Source organism: Chlamydomonas reinhardtii, chromosome 16 (genome assembly GCF_000002595.2).
Source record: "Chlamydomonas reinhardtii strain CC-503 cw92 mt+ chromosome 16, whole genome shotgun sequence".
Lineage (NCBI taxonomy): Eukaryota > Viridiplantae > Chlorophyta > Chlorophyceae > Chlamydomonadales > Chlamydomonadaceae > Chlamydomonas > Chlamydomonas reinhardtii.
The window spans coordinates 4,818,426-4,834,464 of NC_057019.1; the positions used below are offsets into that span (position 1 = coordinate 4,818,426).

The 16,039-nt window shown below is 66.9% G+C and overlaps 1 protein-coding gene across 1 annotated transcript; it reads left to right on the top strand.

Moving 5' to 3' along the window:
• The first annotated feature begins 120 nt into the window (after positions 1-120).
• CHLRE_16g686200v5 (uncharacterized protein) lies at positions 121-15,992 on the top strand. Its single transcript, XM_043071565.1, has 27 exons — positions 121-368; positions 599-789; positions 1,961-2,125; positions 2,637-2,768; positions 3,085-3,204; positions 3,534-3,608; positions 3,809-3,920; positions 4,403-4,542; positions 4,962-5,063; positions 5,504-5,568; positions 6,231-6,393; positions 6,733-6,810; positions 7,153-7,284; positions 7,604-7,699; positions 8,288-8,388; positions 8,642-8,726; positions 9,054-9,314; positions 9,633-9,818; positions 10,051-10,134; positions 10,434-10,542; positions 10,825-11,225; positions 11,586-12,198; positions 12,531-12,646; positions 13,148-13,215; positions 13,514-13,571; positions 13,779-14,104; positions 14,486-15,992. Exons 1-27 carry the CDS (start codon positions 284-286, stop codon positions 15,300-15,302), a joined length of 4,881 nt encoding a protein of 1,626 aa, XP_042915925.1. The 5' UTR covers positions 121-283; the 3' UTR covers positions 15,303-15,992.
• Positions 15,993-16,039: the final 47 nt, after the last annotated feature.

Sequence of the window (16,039 nt, forward strand, 5' to 3'; positions counted from 1 at the left end):
GCTGGGGGAGCTGTCGGGGGGTATCGCCTGCGTGGCGTGGCGATTGGCCTGCGTGGGCATGTCGAAACAGCCCTGGCTTCACCACATTATTCGTTTCAAGCAAAATAAAGACCGTTAGTCCTCACAAGCGTACTTGCTGGGGGTTATCCACAGGCATTGATATTTCCCAGGCTGGGTCAAGCGCTTCTGAGTTGGCATGGCTTGCCTCCTGATGGCTATAGGAAGCCAGTTGTATTAAACTAAGCGGGCACTCCATTAGCAGCAAATTGCGCACGCGGGAACAATGGAGCGGGTTGTCAGCGGGCTGGACCCTGACGCGATACCGTCAGATGAAAATGTTTCAAGCTCGCTGCCAACTACACGTGTCGGTAAGAGCTGTGTCATGGACGATGGCGCGAGGCTTAGCAATTTGCACCCTATCCGGGCCCTGTCTCAGCCCGCGGAACGCCAGCGTGCACGCCTCGCCCATGCCCTACACACGCACAAAGGCTTGCACTTGATCTGGCTTCCGACTGCTTGACCAAAGTTGCCGTGACTGAGCATGCTCCTCCTCCCTGCTCGTGCCATTGCTGTCGGGCCGTTCCGCACCCGGCTGCAGACCGCTTGCTCCGCGAGCGCATTCGGCGGAACAGAAGCCACCAGGCTTTTGATGTGTATGAGGACCCGCCGCCCGAGGACCCGGTGCTTGAAACGGTGCCGGAGCCCCCGCTGGCCGCTCGGCTCGTGGTCGTCGCCAATCGGCTGCCGGTCACGTGCAGCAAGGACAGCAACGGGCGGTGGCAGCTGCAGGCAAGTCAAAGCCGCGCAGCAGCCGGCATGTGACGGCCGGGGCGCAAGTGGGGGTAAAGCGTGGGGGCGGGTGGTGGGGCGGGGCCCGACGGACAACAAGCTGAGGGCAGTACACAAGTGATGCCGGACGGCCGGGGCCGGGGCGAAGCGGTCTGTAGCTTGTGCATCAGGGGGTGAGGCAGGCGCGTGCGCTATAGCGGCGTGGCAGTCTTCGCGTGGTGTCGTGGCAGGGGGGGCTGCTGACCACCTGCTGCCAGCTCCTGCTGCGCCAGCTCATGCTGCGGCGTACACGTCACACGCCCGGCCGTGGAGGGAGGCTCCTGGGTCTCCGGGGGCCGGGGCGTGGCGCCGCCGTGTGTGGTCGGGGATGGGAGCCGCGCTGCCCCCGGCCTTGCCAGCTGGTCATTTGCGCCCCGTGGCGCCCACACTGCTGCCCCCCGGCAGCCCAGAAACCGGCATCGGCGGCGCACTGCTTGTGTGCGCACGCAACGTAACAAAACTGCGGGCGTGTGTCGCCTGGCCGGCGCCGACTGGCGCTCGCCGCCGGCCGGCCGGGGTCCGTCGCTGCTTGTTTAGGCGATGGATGGATACCTGGGGAGGATGGGGTGGGGTGGGGTGGCGGCTGGTGCGACTGGAGGTGCCCGGGATGGGTGGCGTGGCGTGGCGTCAGGTTTGTTTCCACCATTAAAAAATGAAACAGGAAGGGGCTGTCGCATGCCTGGCCCCGTGCAGAGGGCGGGGGCAGGCGGGTGGGGTTGAGGCTGCTGCCGCCAAGTTAGATCGGCATATCCGGGATTGCGTCGCGTGAGGTCCGCCGGGGGAAAGTAACGGCATGCCCATATCCACCCTCCTGGCTTTGCACTTCCGCCAGCAACACCGGGCCCCCTTACCGCCGCTGTCCCCCGTTCCCGCTATGCAACACCTCGCTCACCCCCTCTGGTCTACCGTCTACCACTTCCTTAACTAATCATGAATGTAACCCCTCCCTCCCTCGCTCCATCCCTCCCCTCTCTCGCACTCTCTCTCCTCACATGCACGTCCACGCGTTCACACACACAGACACACACACACACACACAAACACACACATACACGCACACACATACACACACGTCCCCCCCGCACACACGAATACGCCTGAAGACTCCCCCCGCCCGGCCCTTGTGCCGCAGTCCTCCGCGGGCGGGCTGGTGTCTGCGCTCAAGGGCGTGAGTAACTACGTGACGCTGTGGATCGGCTGGCCCGGCATCTGGGTCAAGGCCGGCCGCGAGCGGGACGAGCTGACGGCCATGCTCAAGAGCGAGGGCTACTGCCCCGTGTGGATGGACCACACGCTGGTGAGGGGGTGAGGGGAAGGGGAAGGGGAAGGGGAAGGGGAAGGGGAAGGGGAAGGGGAAGGGGAAGGGGAAGGGGAGGGGGTGAGGGGAAGGGGAAGGGGAAGGGGAAGGGGAAGGGGAAGGGGAAGGGGAAGGGGAAGGGGAAGGGGAAGGGGAAGGGGAAGGGGAAGGGGAAGGTGAGGGGGTGAGGGGAAGGGGAAGGGGAAGGGGAAGGGGAAGGGGAAGGGGAAGGGGAAGGGGAAGGGGAAGGGGAAGGGGAAGGGGAGGGGGGAAGGGGAAGGGGAAGGGGAAGGGGAAGGGGAAGGGGAAGGGGAAGGGGAAGGGGAAGGGGAAGGGGGACGGGGAGGGGGACGCTAGGGGAGGGAAGAAGGAGGGGCAGGGGGAAGGGGAGGGGAGGGGGCGCTCTGAATGACCGGAAGCATCCTTGCCTGCCACGCCGGCCCCGCCGCTCAGCCAACCGCTCTGCACTCACCAACCAACCAACCGCCCAACTAACCAACCGCTCACACAGCTGGACCTGTACTACAACGGCTTCTGCAACAGCGTGCTGTGGCAGCTGTTCCACTACGTGCCGCTCAACATCGACAGCTGGCAGAAGATGGCGGAGCACCGCGCCATGCAGATGCAGTGGCAGGCCTACCAGGTGGGCTGGGGTGGGGGGGTAGGGGCTGGGGGGTTGGGGTTGCGTGGGGGTTGCGTGGGGGGTGGGGTGCTCGTGGGGGGTGGGGTGCTCGTGGGGGTGGCGGGGGTGGGGGTGGGGTGGGGTGGGGGATAGGGGCTGGGGCGGGGTGGGGAGGTGGCCGTCCATGCATAAAGGAGATGGGAGGGCTGGAGGGATGGTAGGAACAACCCCCCACCCCCCCCCCACCCCCCAACCACCCACCACCCAACCACCGCCACCAACCAGCACCCAACCACCCCAACCACCCCAACCACCGCCACCACTCCACCTCCAACAGGTGGCCAACGAGAAGTTCGCGGACGTGGTTCTGGAGGAGTACAGCTCGCAGGACGTGGTGTGGGTGCAGGACTACCACCTCATGCTGCTGCCCAGCCTGCTCAAGCAGGCCGTGCACAAGGTGCGCGAGCCGGCTGGGGGCAGCTGGGGGCGGAGGGGGGCGGGGTGGAGAGGAGGGAGGTGGCGTGGAGAGGACGGAGGAGGGAGGAGGGAGGGGGGCGGAGGATTGCCTGCGTGCGAGGCAAAGGGCTTGCTTGTGCGGCGGCGTGGGGCACAAGGTGACGAACGAAGGCGTGCAGGCGTCGTATGTGTGTGTGTGTGGGGGGGGGATCCAGCTTTGCACTCATAGCTGTGGCAGCCCACAAACATGTAATGTAATCACTCCGTTCTCCACATGAACGGCTGCCCCCGCCCCCCTTAACTAATCATGAATGTAACCCCCCCGCACAGATGAAGGTGGGCTTCTTCCTGCACACGCCCTTCCCCTCCTCCGAGATCTACCGCACACTGCCCGTGCGCGAGGAGGTGAGGGGGGGCAAGGAGATACAAAGGGAGCGCAGCGGCATGCACCGTCCTGCCTGTTTAGCTTCTATACGCGCCCATTAGCTCCTCAGCCTAAGCACACGCCTCGCCTTTCTTGTGCGTCCCGCCCCTGCCCTTGCCGCCCCTGCCCTTGCCGCCCCGCGCCCACTGCCCCCCTTCTCGCTCTCCCCCCCCCCCCCCAGGTGCTCCGGGCGGTGCTGGCTGCCGACCTGGTGGGCTTCCACACCTACGACTACGCCCGCCACTTCATCTCCAGCTGCACCCGCATCCTGGGGCTGGAGGGCACGCCCGAGGGTGAGGCGCCGGGCTGGAGGGCACGCCCGAGGGTGGGGCGCCGGGGGGCTGGGGGAGGGGGAGGGGCCACGGGGGATGAGGAGCTTTGGGGGGTTGGAGGGGTGTTCAGGGCTGGTCAGGGCTGGTCAGGGGGCGTGGGTGGCGACACAAGGTGCTATGGGAAGGACAGCCCTAGGACGATGCGGAGGGCTTGGAGCCCTTGTCTTTCGCCGCTGCGTGCCCGCCGGCGTTGCAGCCGGGCCATCGAGCGCTGCTCGCGGCATACGCCATCATGCCCCCTGAAGGCCGCCCTGATCTGTGCTGTGTGCGGCGCACTGTGCCCTGCCGCTGCCCCTGCCGCTGCCCCTGCCGCTGCCCCTGCCTCCCCGTGCCTCCTCCCATGTCTACTTCGCTGCACTTCTCTGTACCAATCTTTGCAACCCCCGCCCTTCGCCTTCACTTCTTACGTAATCATGAATGAAACCTCCGCGCCCCCTCCCCAGGCGTGGAGAACAACGGCGTGCTGACGCGCGTGGGCACCTTCCCCATCGGCATCGACCCGGAGCGCTTCACGCGCGCGCTGGAGAGCGAGGAGGTCAACAGCCAGACCGCCAAGCTGCTCAACAGATATGCGGGCCGCAAGGTGAGCGGCAGAGAGGGGGAGGGAGGGAGAGGGAGAGGGAGAGGGAGAGGGAGAGGGAGAGGGAGAGGGAGAGGGAGAGGGAGAGGGGGAGGGGGAGGGGGAGAGGGAGGGCCGCCGGCAACAGCCCCGCCGCCGTCGTCTCCCCGAGGCCCCGGTGGCGCATCCTCTCCCTGCTGCTCAAGTCTGGCCTGGCTGCATGCCTACTGGGCGGCTGCGTCTCAGCAACTCGTGTTTTACCACTTGCTAGCAATCGGGAATCCAGCCCACCGCACACCCATCCAGCTCCTTGTACCCCCCCCCCCTGACGCCGCCCTCTTCCCCCCGTCTACCGTTTCCTTAGCTAATCATGCATGTAAGTCCCCCTCCTCCTCCTCCTCCCCCCTCTCCCTCCTCCTCCGCCCCCCCCCCTGCATCACCAGATCATGCTGGGTGTGGACCGGCTGGACATGGTCAAGGGCATCCCGCAGAAGCTCCTGGCCTACGAGAAGTTCTTGGAGGAGCACCCCGAGTGGAGGGACAAGGTGGGGAGCAGGGGGGGCAGGGGGAGGGAGGTTATGAGTACCAGCCCACACTAAACCGAACCCAATGCAAAAGAGCGAGGATGAGAGCGTGGCGTATGCTATGACAACGGGAGGGAGGAGCGAGAGTTGTGATGCCCCATGAATCAGTCCCATCAAAGGGGCAGGGGCAGGGGGAGCAGGGCAGAGCAGAGCAAAGCGCGCGGAGCGTCCTCATGGGGGCCGGCGGCCGGGGGTTTGGGCATCTGCCCGCTACGAGGCCGGTGCACACCTTGGCTTCGGCCGCGCACTCGTGCCCCCAGCCCCGCAGCGCTGAACCAAAGCCCCGCCGCCTGACCGTTCCGCTGCTCCCTCGCGCTCTACAAGCTCATTGTGAGATACACGCCTCTCACTTCCGCCCTCCTTTCTCGCTCCCCCCCCCCCTGCTGCCGGGTGCCGCTCAGGTGCTGCTGGTGCAGATCGCGGTGCCCTCCCGCACTGACGTGCCCGAGTACCAGAAGCTGCGCAGGTGAGGAGGAGCAGGGGAGGAGCAGGGCAGGAGCAAGGGAGGAGCAGGGGGGAGGGGTTGTAGATACCAGCCCAAGCTAAACCGAAGCCCATGCAATAGAGCGAGGAGGAGAGCGGGGCATATGCTTCGACAACGGAGTGGCACGTGACAAAAGTCCCCACCCCCGAAATGCACCGAGTTCCCAGCTTCCCAGCAAACCATCCCGCAAACCAGTACAAAGTAGGCGATGAGCTCTTGGGGGGAGGAGGGGGAGAGGCGCAGGGCGTGTGTGTGTTAGCGATGTTGGGCAACTTCAGTGGGTCCCGGTCAGGATCTCCACTCACCACGGCGCCCCCGACGGCACCCTCCGCCGCCACTCCCGCTCCCGCCCACCCAACCCTGCAGCCCCCGCCCCACCCCATATGGCCACCTTGCCCGCCTCCCCTACCCCTCAATCAACCACTCCGTCTTTCATGAACGGCTTCACCGCCCGCCTCCGCCTCCCCCTCCCCCTCCATCATCAACCCCAAGACTGATCTGCTGCAACGGCCTGTCAACATCACTTCATCTTGCTTACATCTGCAACCCCTCCCGCCTCCCCCTCCCGCTCCTCCCGCTCCTCCCCCTCCCGCTCCCCCTCCCTTAACTAATCATGACTGTAATCCCCCTCCCCTCCTCCGCAGCATGGTTCACGAGATCGTGGGTCGCATCAACGGGCAGTACGGCACGCTGACGTACGTGCCCATCTACCACCTGGACACCTCGCTGTCCTTCACCGAGCTGTGCGCGCTGTACGCCGTGACGGACGTGGCGCTGGTGACCAGCCTGAGGGACGGCATGAACCTGGTGAGGGGGGTGGGGGAATGGTGGGAGGGAGCGGGCGGGCGGGGGAGGCGAGGGGCGGGGGTGGGGATGTAAATAGCAGCCCAAAGTAAACCAAAACCAACGGGGACGGGGACGGGGACGGGGACGGGGGCACGGGGGGTTTTAGATACCAGCCCAAAGTACGTCGGAAGAGTGTGGTGAACACAGCCGCGCACATGTCACACACGAGGCCTACCCGGATCCCACCCCTGGGGCTCGGCACCAACGACCCCATACACCGTATGTACACACGCGCCGCACACACGCCCACACGCCCACACGCCGTTTCCCTTCCTCCCCTCGCCCCCTCCCCGTCCGCAGGTGAGCTACGAGTACGTGGCCTGCCAGAGCGACAACGCGGGTGTGCTGGTGCTGTCCGAGTTCGCCGGCGCCGCACAGGTGTGTGGGGGGTTGCAAATACCAGCCCAATTGAAACTAAAATCAACGAAAACGGGGGAGTGAGCCCCCGCACTGCCACGGCGCCGCAGCCCCACTGCTGCCCCCGCCCCTTGTTGGCGCATCAAGACGTTGGCAGTTCCGTGTTTTGTACAAACCGTTTGCATCCATGGCTACCCCCCATCGCCCCCTCACCTCCCCCTCACCTCCCCCTCACCTGCTGCCTCCCCCCCTCCTCACCTCCCCCCCTCCCTCCTCCTCCCCTCCCCTCCCCTCCTCCCCTTCTCTGTACCAATCCTTGCAACCCCCCCTCCTCCCCTCCTCCCCTCCTTTCCCCTCCCTCAGTCCCTGGGCGCGGGCGCTCTGCTTGTGAACCCCTGGAACATCTCCGACATGGCCACCGCCATCTACGACGCCCTGTCCATGAGCGAGGACGAGCGGCGCGAGCGGCACCGGCAGAACTACATGCACGTGCAGGTGGGGGGGAAGGGCGGCGGGGCGTGGACTCTGAACCAATGCCGTAAGGAAACAGCAACGCTGCAAGGAGAAGCTGCAGCCGCGCATGCAAGCTACTGTGGGGGCCGGGGAGGGAGGGAGGGCGCGAGCGAGCGAGGGAGTGAGCGGGGACAGCAGCTGGCGGCACTATGCTGTAATACACGCCGCACACCTCTCCTGCTTCACTGCGCTCCATATATCCACGCCCCGCCCCACACTCCATCCCCAAGATTGCCTACCGCCTACCACTTATTTAGCTCATCATTTCTCTGAAATTGAATGCAACCCCCCTTCCCCCCAGACCCACACGGCGCAGCACTGGGCGGACACGTTCATCACCGAGCTCAACGACACACACATTGAGGCGGACCTGCGCATGCGGCACACGCCGCCGCCGGTGAGCCCGACACAGCGGGGCACACACAGAGATCCGCAGGAGGGGGGGGAAGGGACAAAGAGACGGGGTGATGGAGTGACGGGCGGGACTTCGTTGTGACGTTCATTGCGCGTTCTGCCGCCGCACCATGTATGGACGCACGCGCGCCTGGTGTTCACCGGCACGAATCCGGCATACCCTCTCTTACCCGCTGCGGGCGTCCTCCTCCCCGACGACCGCCGCCCCCGCCCGGGCCTCTGTGCCCCCGGGCCAAATACCGTACACCCGTACCCCCTCGCCGCTGCCTGTGGTCCGCTAGTTTGGCTTAGGTAGGCCTAGTGTTTACCACCCCCGCTCTACCCTCACCTCTTAAACCCCCACCCGGCGGGTCTACGCGCTGGAGCTGGCCGCTGGACTTCACGGACATCGGTAACAACGCGTCTACGCTGCAACTGTACCTGCCTACGACTTCACTTCTTAATTAATCATGAATGTAACCCCACCCGCCTCCCCCCGCCTCGCCCCTCCTGCTTCCCCCCTCAAACCCCCACCCCACCCCTCCTCCCCCCTCTTCCCCCTCCCCTACCCTCCCCTACCCCCCGCTCGCAGCTGGACGTGCAGGAGGTGGTCCGCGCCTACCAGTCCTCGCGGCGGCGCCTGGTGGTTCTGGGATACAACGCCACACTCACAACCAGCGTGGAGGCGCCCAGGTGTGTGGGGGGGGGGGAGGCTGGGGGGCCGGGGGGGGGGGGGCGGCAGGGCGGGGAGGGCGTTGGGGGCGTGCGCGGTGGTAGGGGCCTGGTGGTTCCACCGTCCCATGCGAATGCAAAACAGACAGAGAGGCGATGGAGTGCGCATATGGCTTTGGGGGGCTGGAGAAGTATGGATGCTCAGGGTTAAGTGGCCCGCCCACCCACCCATCCCGGACCTCCTCCCTCCCTGACCTCCCTACTCGTCACGCAGGCTGCCCAAGCGCCAGTTCGAGCAGGTCAAGGCGCTGGCCAAGGTCAACCCGCGCGTGATGCAGTCCGTGTGCGAGCTGTGCACGGTGAGAGGCAGGGGCGGCAGGGGCGGAACCAGGGGAGGGAGGCAGGGGACTAGGGGAGGGAGCGAGGCAGGCACGGCGGAACCAGGGGAGGGAGGCAGGGGCAGGGTCTTTCGCGTCTATGCGCCTGCTGTACGTACCTTCACCACGCCCTCACCTCACGGCCACCTTTGCTACCTTGCATCGGGTCATCGGTCTGGAGTCTGCGCGCTGCTGCGCCATGTCGACACCGCCTTCGCCTCCTCCTTCTAATTCGTCAAGCCCGGCACGCCGCGCGCTCCCACCCACTTAACCAATCATGATTGTAACCCCGCCCACCCCACCCCCCAGGACCCGAACAACGTGGTGGTTATCTTCAGCGGCAGCGAGACCTCCAAGCTGGACGAGGTGTTTGGCCACCTGCCCGTGTGGCTAGCAGCGGAGAACGGCGTGTACGTGCGCCCGCCCGCGGCGCCGCTGCCGGGGGGGCCGGGAGGAGGAGCCGGAGGGGCGGGCGGGGGAGGAGGAGGCGGCGGCGGCACGCCCAAGGCGCCGGCGCTGCCGCGCGGGCAGAGCCTGCCGGGCGGCGCGCCAGCGCACCAGCAGCAGCAGGTGAGGGGGCGGGCGAGGGGACGAGGGTATACATGTATGTGTGTGTATGTTGGCCAACAAAACGGAGTCATGTACCGTATGTGTGTGCGCGCGTTTGCACGTATGCATCATGTCGCGGGGATCAGTCCGTCCTGCTTGGCCTAACAACCTCCCCTCCCCCAAACCTTTTACCCCCTACGCCCTCTCGTCTTTTATAACATGCATGGACCCCCCCTCCCCGCCATCCCCCCCCCCGTCGGTGCCCCGAGATTGCTGTATCCCCGAGATTGCCTACCGTCTGTCATTTTGTTAGCTGATCATGAATGCAACCCCCCGCAGGAGCCTCGGCCGCCGCTGCCGCAGTGGAAGTGCGTGTTCGACCAAGTGCACTGTGAGTGGATGGAGTCGGTGCAGCTGGTGTTCGACTACTTCTGCGAGCGCACGCCGAGGTCGTTTGTGGAGGCGCGCGAGACCAGCCTGGTGTGGAACTACAAGTACGCTGATGTGGAGTTCGGCCGAATCCAGGTGCGTTCCACTGCTGCAGTCCTGGTGCGGAATGGTCTTCTTGTGGCATGGCAGCTTAGCTCGCTAAGAGTCGACGGGGCTGGACAAGGACCAGCGGTTACCCGGCCTGTTGACACACGGATCCTGAGCGATGGGCACATTCACCCGCCTGCTTCACCCGGCTGGGTGCGCCTCCCCGCGCCCCTGTGCGAGCAATGATGTTCTGTAATCATGAATGTACCCTCCCCCGCAGGCTCGCGACCTGCTTCAGCACTTGTGGACGGGCCCCATCAGCAACGCCCCCGTCGAGATCATCCAGGGCGGCAAGAGCGTGGAGGTGAGGCAGGGGCCGGAGGGGCAGTAGCAGTAGCAGGCAGTAGCAGCAGCAGGGACGGCAGCAGCACGGGGCCGCAGTAGCAGGGCAGGCCGCCGTAGCAGCAGCAGGCCGCACGGCGCAGGGCCCGCAGAACGAGGCCGCGACGCCAGTCCCTAAGAGGGCCGCGACGCCAGTCCGGGTGCTTACGGGGAACACGACCACCGGTCTTCTGCTGACCTTCTCTAGCGTTGGCTTTATTACATGTATATCGCTTTGCAAAAAACGCAAACTTGCAACCCTCCTCACTCCCTCGCTCACAGGTCCGGCCGGTGGGTGTGACCAAGGGCCTGGCTATGCAGCGGCTGGTGGGCATCATCGCCACAGAGGGCGGCATAGAGGCGGCGGCCTTTGACATGGTGCTGTGCATAGGTGAGAGGTGGGCCGGCCGTCAGAGGAGGGGACCGGGCGGCGGGGGAGGATAGGTAGGGGGGTTGCATGGGTAAAGAACATCGGGAGCAGGATATAAGCAGGGGAGGGTAGGTAGGGGGAAGGTGGGTGCTTGGGGTTGCGCACGGTACGGTAGTCCAAGACGCGGGACGGCGTTTTGCGGTGGCGGGCGGCGGTGTGCGGTGTGCGGTGTGCGGTGTGCGGGGCCTCGAGCGCACAGTGCGCCCCAGCGAGACCGCGCCCCCACGCCACGCCACCGCACAGGCCACCTGCTGGGCCGCGATGAGAACCTCTTCTCCCTCTTCGAGGGCGCGCGCATCGACGGCGCCGCGCCCGCGCACAACAGCCGGTCTGAGCGATTCGCGGCGGCGGCCGCCGCCGCAGCCGCCGCGGCCGCCAACGGCGGCGCCGGCGGCCAGGCGCTGAACGACATGCTGGGGTCGGCGCTGGGCGGGCGCGGCGGGCGCGGCGCGGCGGCGGCGGCGGCCGCGGCGGCAAGCCTGCAGGCGAGCCACACGCGCAGCAGCAGCACGGGCGGCATCAACTTGTCCACGGTGCTCGAGGTGCCGCCGGGCACGGCGGCGGCGGCGGCGGCGGGCGGTGGATCCGGCAGCGCGCAGCGCCATGCGGCGCTTGCCGCGGCGGCGGCGGCGGGCGGATCAAAGGTGGGGAGGGGAGGAAGACGGAACGGAAGGTGGCATCCGTGCCACTCCTGGGTGACACGCTCATGGGGGACGCAGCGCGCAGGGTGTGTTTCTGTTCCTGCCGCCGCTACTGGCCGTGAACCGAACGCCTGTCGGCACTGCCAGCTCATCGACAATAACAGCCCGGGTAGCCCTGGACTGTAACCAAGGCTTGCTTGCCGTACATGCCACGCCATCTGACCCCCGCACTTACTGCTCCCCTCATCCCCCCCAGCTGTCAAACACGCTACATTCCCTGTACCATCTTTGCAACCCCCCATCATTGATCATGAATGGACCCCCCAACACACACATATGAACGGCTACCTCCCACCCCCACAGGCGCCTTCCGGCCTGGCGCAGGCGCTCGCAGCGCAGGGCCACCATTCGCAGCAGCCGCACCCGCAGCAGCCGCCCATGCTGCACCTGCCAGGGCACGGGCAGCACGGTCAACACGGGCAACACGGGCAAGGCGGTCAAGGCGGTCAACACGGGCAACACGGACTCGGCTCCCAAAGCCCCTTCCTGGCCCACAGCACCACACCACTGCCGCACAGCACATCGCCGCGAGCGCCCGGCGCCGTACAGATGGCGGGCGGGCCCGGCGGCGCGGCGGCGCACGGCGGGGCGGGCCCGGTGGCTGGGTCCAGCGCGGGAGCGGCGGGCGGGCTGGCGGGCGCGAGCGGCCTGGGGGCGGGTGTGGGCGCGGGTGTGGGTGTGGGTGCGGGGCGGCACCTGACGGCGGCGCAGCTGGCCACGCAGCAGCACCTGCTGCAGCAGACACAGCAGCAGCTAGCATTACTGCAGCTGCAGCAGCACCAGCAGCAGCAGGCAGCGGCGGCGGCGGCGCAGCAGGCGGCGGCGCAGCAGGCGGCGGCGAGCCGAAGCGGCGGCGGCGCGTCCACGAGCGGCGGCGGCGCGCCGCCGCCGGCGATGGCGGGCCCAATGGAGCGACGTAAGCTGGTGTTGAGATGTGTACCTGTGTGACCTTGACTGGAGTCGGCCGGGTTCTGCCCATCCAGGCGCAGTGTGCAACGTCGCTCCTGTCTCGTTGCCCCTGCCGGGCCTGATGAGCCCCGCTGCGGCGCCGGCTCCAATGCATCATTGCACGCATGGACCTCGCGGCCCCTGCCCCTGACCCCGGCTCCTAACCCCGGCTCCTAACCCCAGCCTCCTAATCCCACCTCCTAATCCCCCGCTCCTAACCCCCCGCTCCTAACCCCCCGCTCCTAACCCCCACCCTCCAAACCCCCAACCTCCTCATCCCCCCCCCGCTCCCAACCCCAGGCGGCCGTCACGGCCACCGCGCGCCCGGCTCCTCCATCAGCATGGACCGCATGGACATGGGCCGGGCCATTGCCAACGCCATGGCGGCAGCCTCCGGGCCCAGCGTGGCGGACAGGGTGAGCAGCAGTGAGCAGTGAGGGCGGGGGGGAGGAGGGTTGCAAATGCCAGCCCAAACCAAACCGAACCCAGTGCAGTTGGGCGAGGAGGAGAGCGTGGCCTATGCTTGGCAACCAAATTGAACCGAACCGAGCCAAAACGAGCGGAGCACAGGCAGAGGCGACAGTTGCAAGTGATAATATGTACGGGAGGGGGCCGTGGCGGAGGGGGGAAGCAGGGCGAGCGGCGCCGGGCCCGGGGGCTGGAGGGGGGGGGGGAGGGGGGGGGACGAGCGGGTTGTATGTGTGGGGTGGGTGCTGGGTGGCGTGCCACTGGTTGGGGCATACGCCCGCCCCGCCCGCCGCCCCTGCCCTGTTGTTGCCTGCAGGGAAGACTCGCTAGTGCCTTAGTGTTTGCATGCCCGCCCGCCTCCGCCCTGTGCCTGGCTACAACTTCGCTTCTTCGTATTCCATGTAATGTAACCCAACCACCCCACCCCCACCCCACCCCCACTCCCACAGCTGGCCGGCATCTTCCCGCCCAAGTACCTGTACACCTGCACCGTGGGCCGCAACCGCAGCAAAGCCAGGTGCGGCGGCGGCGGCTGCATGCGTGTGTGTGTGTGTGTGTGTGTGCTGCGTGTGTGTGTGTGTGTGTGTGTGTGTGTGTGTGTGTGTGTGTGTGTGTGTGTGTGTGTGTGTGTGTGTGTGCGGCTGCCTGCGCCTGTGGCTGCTTGTACGGCTGCGTGTGCGTTTGGGGTGTGCTTGCTGCCTGCGTGTGTGCGCCCCCCGTGCGCCCGTAACCCCACGCCACCCCACTGCACAACCCATCCCTCACGCCACCCACATCACCTCTCACCTCCCATTCCACCCCACGCCACCCCCCAGGTACGCCCTGGCCACCAGTGCGGAGGTGGGCGACCTGCTGGAGGCCATTGTGCAGCAGGTGCGGCGGGGGGGGAGGGAGGGAGGGAGGGAGGGAGGGAGGGAGGGAGGCAGGGAGGCAGGGATGCAGGGAGCTCCTTCCCCCCTTGACATATCCGCGCGCGCATACACACTCACATGCACACAGCGCGCGCATGCACACTCACACACACACATACCGTGTCGTACACACACACACACACATTCCGTACCGCACACACGCACCCAGGCCATCTACCACCGACCGCCCGCCGCCGCCTGCGCCGCCTCCGCGCCCGCCGACTTCTCCCTGGGGCAGTACGGCAGCTACGTGGCGGGCAGCAGCCTGTACGGCATCGGATCCAGCGTCATGACTAACGCCATGATGGTGCTGGGGCCCGGCGGCAGCATGGGGCCGCCCGGCACGGCGGGCGCCGACGGCGGCGGGGGCGCTGACGTGGGCGTTGACGGTGGTGGGGTTGGTGGCCTGAGCAGCGGGTCCAGCGGCGGGCCGCTGAGCCCGGACACAATGCTGCACAGCCTCATGGCGCAGGCGGCGCACCTGCGCAACTTCAGGTAGGTGAGGCGGCATGCGGAACGGGGGGGCGGGGAAGGGGGGAACCGTCCATGTGGAGTACGGAGTGGTTGAAGTCACACGAGTATGAAGTGCCGACCGCCCGGGGAGCGGCAGGGCCGTGGGGTGGGGCGGGTGGGGCGGCACCCTGGTTGGAAGGCTGGCTGGGCAGGGTTCTAAGACTGTGGCACGCCGGGGCCGCTGCCGTGCCTCTGGCCTCTGGTTGGCCGCTCCCTGGTGCCTGCTCTCTTTGGGTTCGGGTTCACTCGGTTGGCTCGCTTCGGGTTTCGGATTGAACTTACCCCCATTGGGTTCGGTTTAGTTTGGGCTGGTATCTACAACCCCACGCCCTCTTCCCACACGCACACAACCGCCACTCGCAGTCTGGCGGAGCGGCACGGCTCCGTAGCCACCGCCATTGCCAGCGAGGAGGCCGCCTCCCTGCCGCACTCGCCCGGGCCCGTGTCCGACTACATACACCAGCAACAACAGCAGCAACAACAGCAGCAGCAACAGCAACAACAGCAGCAGTACCTGCAGCAACACGGCCCTCCGCACCTCGCCTCCTTCTCCAGCCACCCGCCGCCCTCCATCGGCGGCGGCGGCAGCGGCGCGGCCGGCGGCGTCTCGGCGGCGTCGCACCACCACCAGCACTTGCCGCCGTCGCACCAGCACCCGCACCACCACCACCATCACAACCACAACCACCAGAGCAGCACTAGCGACAGCCACCAGGGGGGACACCACAGCTCGCACTCCGGCGGCGCAGCCGCCGCCACCACCGCCGGCGCCTCGCCACGCCATGCCTCCTCCTCGCTTCACAGCGGCGGGGCCGGCTCCATCGCGTCAGGGCTAGGGTTAGGGCTGGGGCTGGGGCTGGGCGCGTTGCCGCCACACCTGGCCGTGATGATGAACGCGGGTTGTGGGCACGACAGCGATGACGGCAGCGGCGACGGCAGCGGCACCGGCCTGGCAGTGGTCGGGCACGCGGGCCCGGCCTTCATGGCGACGCAGCAGCCAGTGCTGCAGCCGCCGCTCGCGGCCGCGGCAGGCGCGGCTGCGGCAGGGGCGGGCGGCGGAGCGCTGAGCAACGGGCGGTTGCAGGGCGGAGGCGGAGGCGTGGGCGCGGCAGTGGCGGGGTTGGGGCAGGCTGCTGGCACGCCTGGGGGGGCAGGGGCGCAACAGCAACGCCAGGAATGAGCGTGTGTGTCTGGGGGGTGAGCGATTGCGTGCAGTTTGTAAAAGCGTGGTGCGTTCGGACGGGGGCCATGTCACGTTGGGAAGGCACAGGGACAGCCTAGACAGGGACAGAGAAGAAGAAGAACATATACTGCAAGGAAGCCAGGCGCGTTGCATGCGAGCTCTTCCGTTTTATGTACTGTGGAGCGCGCCGGGACCGCCTGCCCGACGTGGCGGTGTCACTGATTTCATTCGTTGACGTGGCGTTGCTGTTGCTCCATGGGTGTGGGGCGTAAGAGGTGTTGGGCTCGGCTTGGAGTTCCCCTTTTTGACTTACAGCCTGGCGCCGTTTGCTTTTCACCTGGAAGGAGTTGTCCGTCCGTATTTCAGTTTCGGCCCCGCCGTTACCCCCTAGTCCTGGGATGGTTATAAGTTGACTGTATGGCAGGTGTTTCTGGTGTGGGTGCTGTGGTGTTCCTCTGTGCGGCTGCGTGGAGTGGCTGGGATGGCGCCAGAGCTGCAGCGACCTGCAAAGACCTGCAGAGACCTGCAAAGACCGGCGGGAGCCTCCATAGCCACCTCTGTCACGTACATTGCCGTTCGCGGCCGCAGGGCCCAGGGCCGTGGCTGCTGCGTGTTCATTGAGTTGGGGCGGGGCGGGCGCTCTCCACCACTGCGACCACGCACTTGTACCGAACGGCCACAACCCCTCTGCTGCTCCCACATCCCCCCTTGATTGTCCGAGCGCACATCCCTTG

Bases quoted from the DNA above. Each gene is read 5' to 3' on its own strand.
- CHLRE_16g686200v5 (XM_043071565.1), top strand. From the start codon at position 284: ATGGAGCGGGTTGTCAGCGGGCTGGACCCTGACGCGATACCGTCAGAT. The intron at 9,819-10,050 runs GTGCGTTCCACT...CCTCCCCCGCAG, and splicing joins TGGAGTTCGGCCGAATCCAG to GCTCGCGACCTGCTTCAGCA. The intron at 12,199-12,530 runs GTAAGCTGGTGT...TCCCAACCCCAG, and splicing joins GGCGGGCCCAATGGAGCGAC to GCGGCCGTCACGGCCACCGC.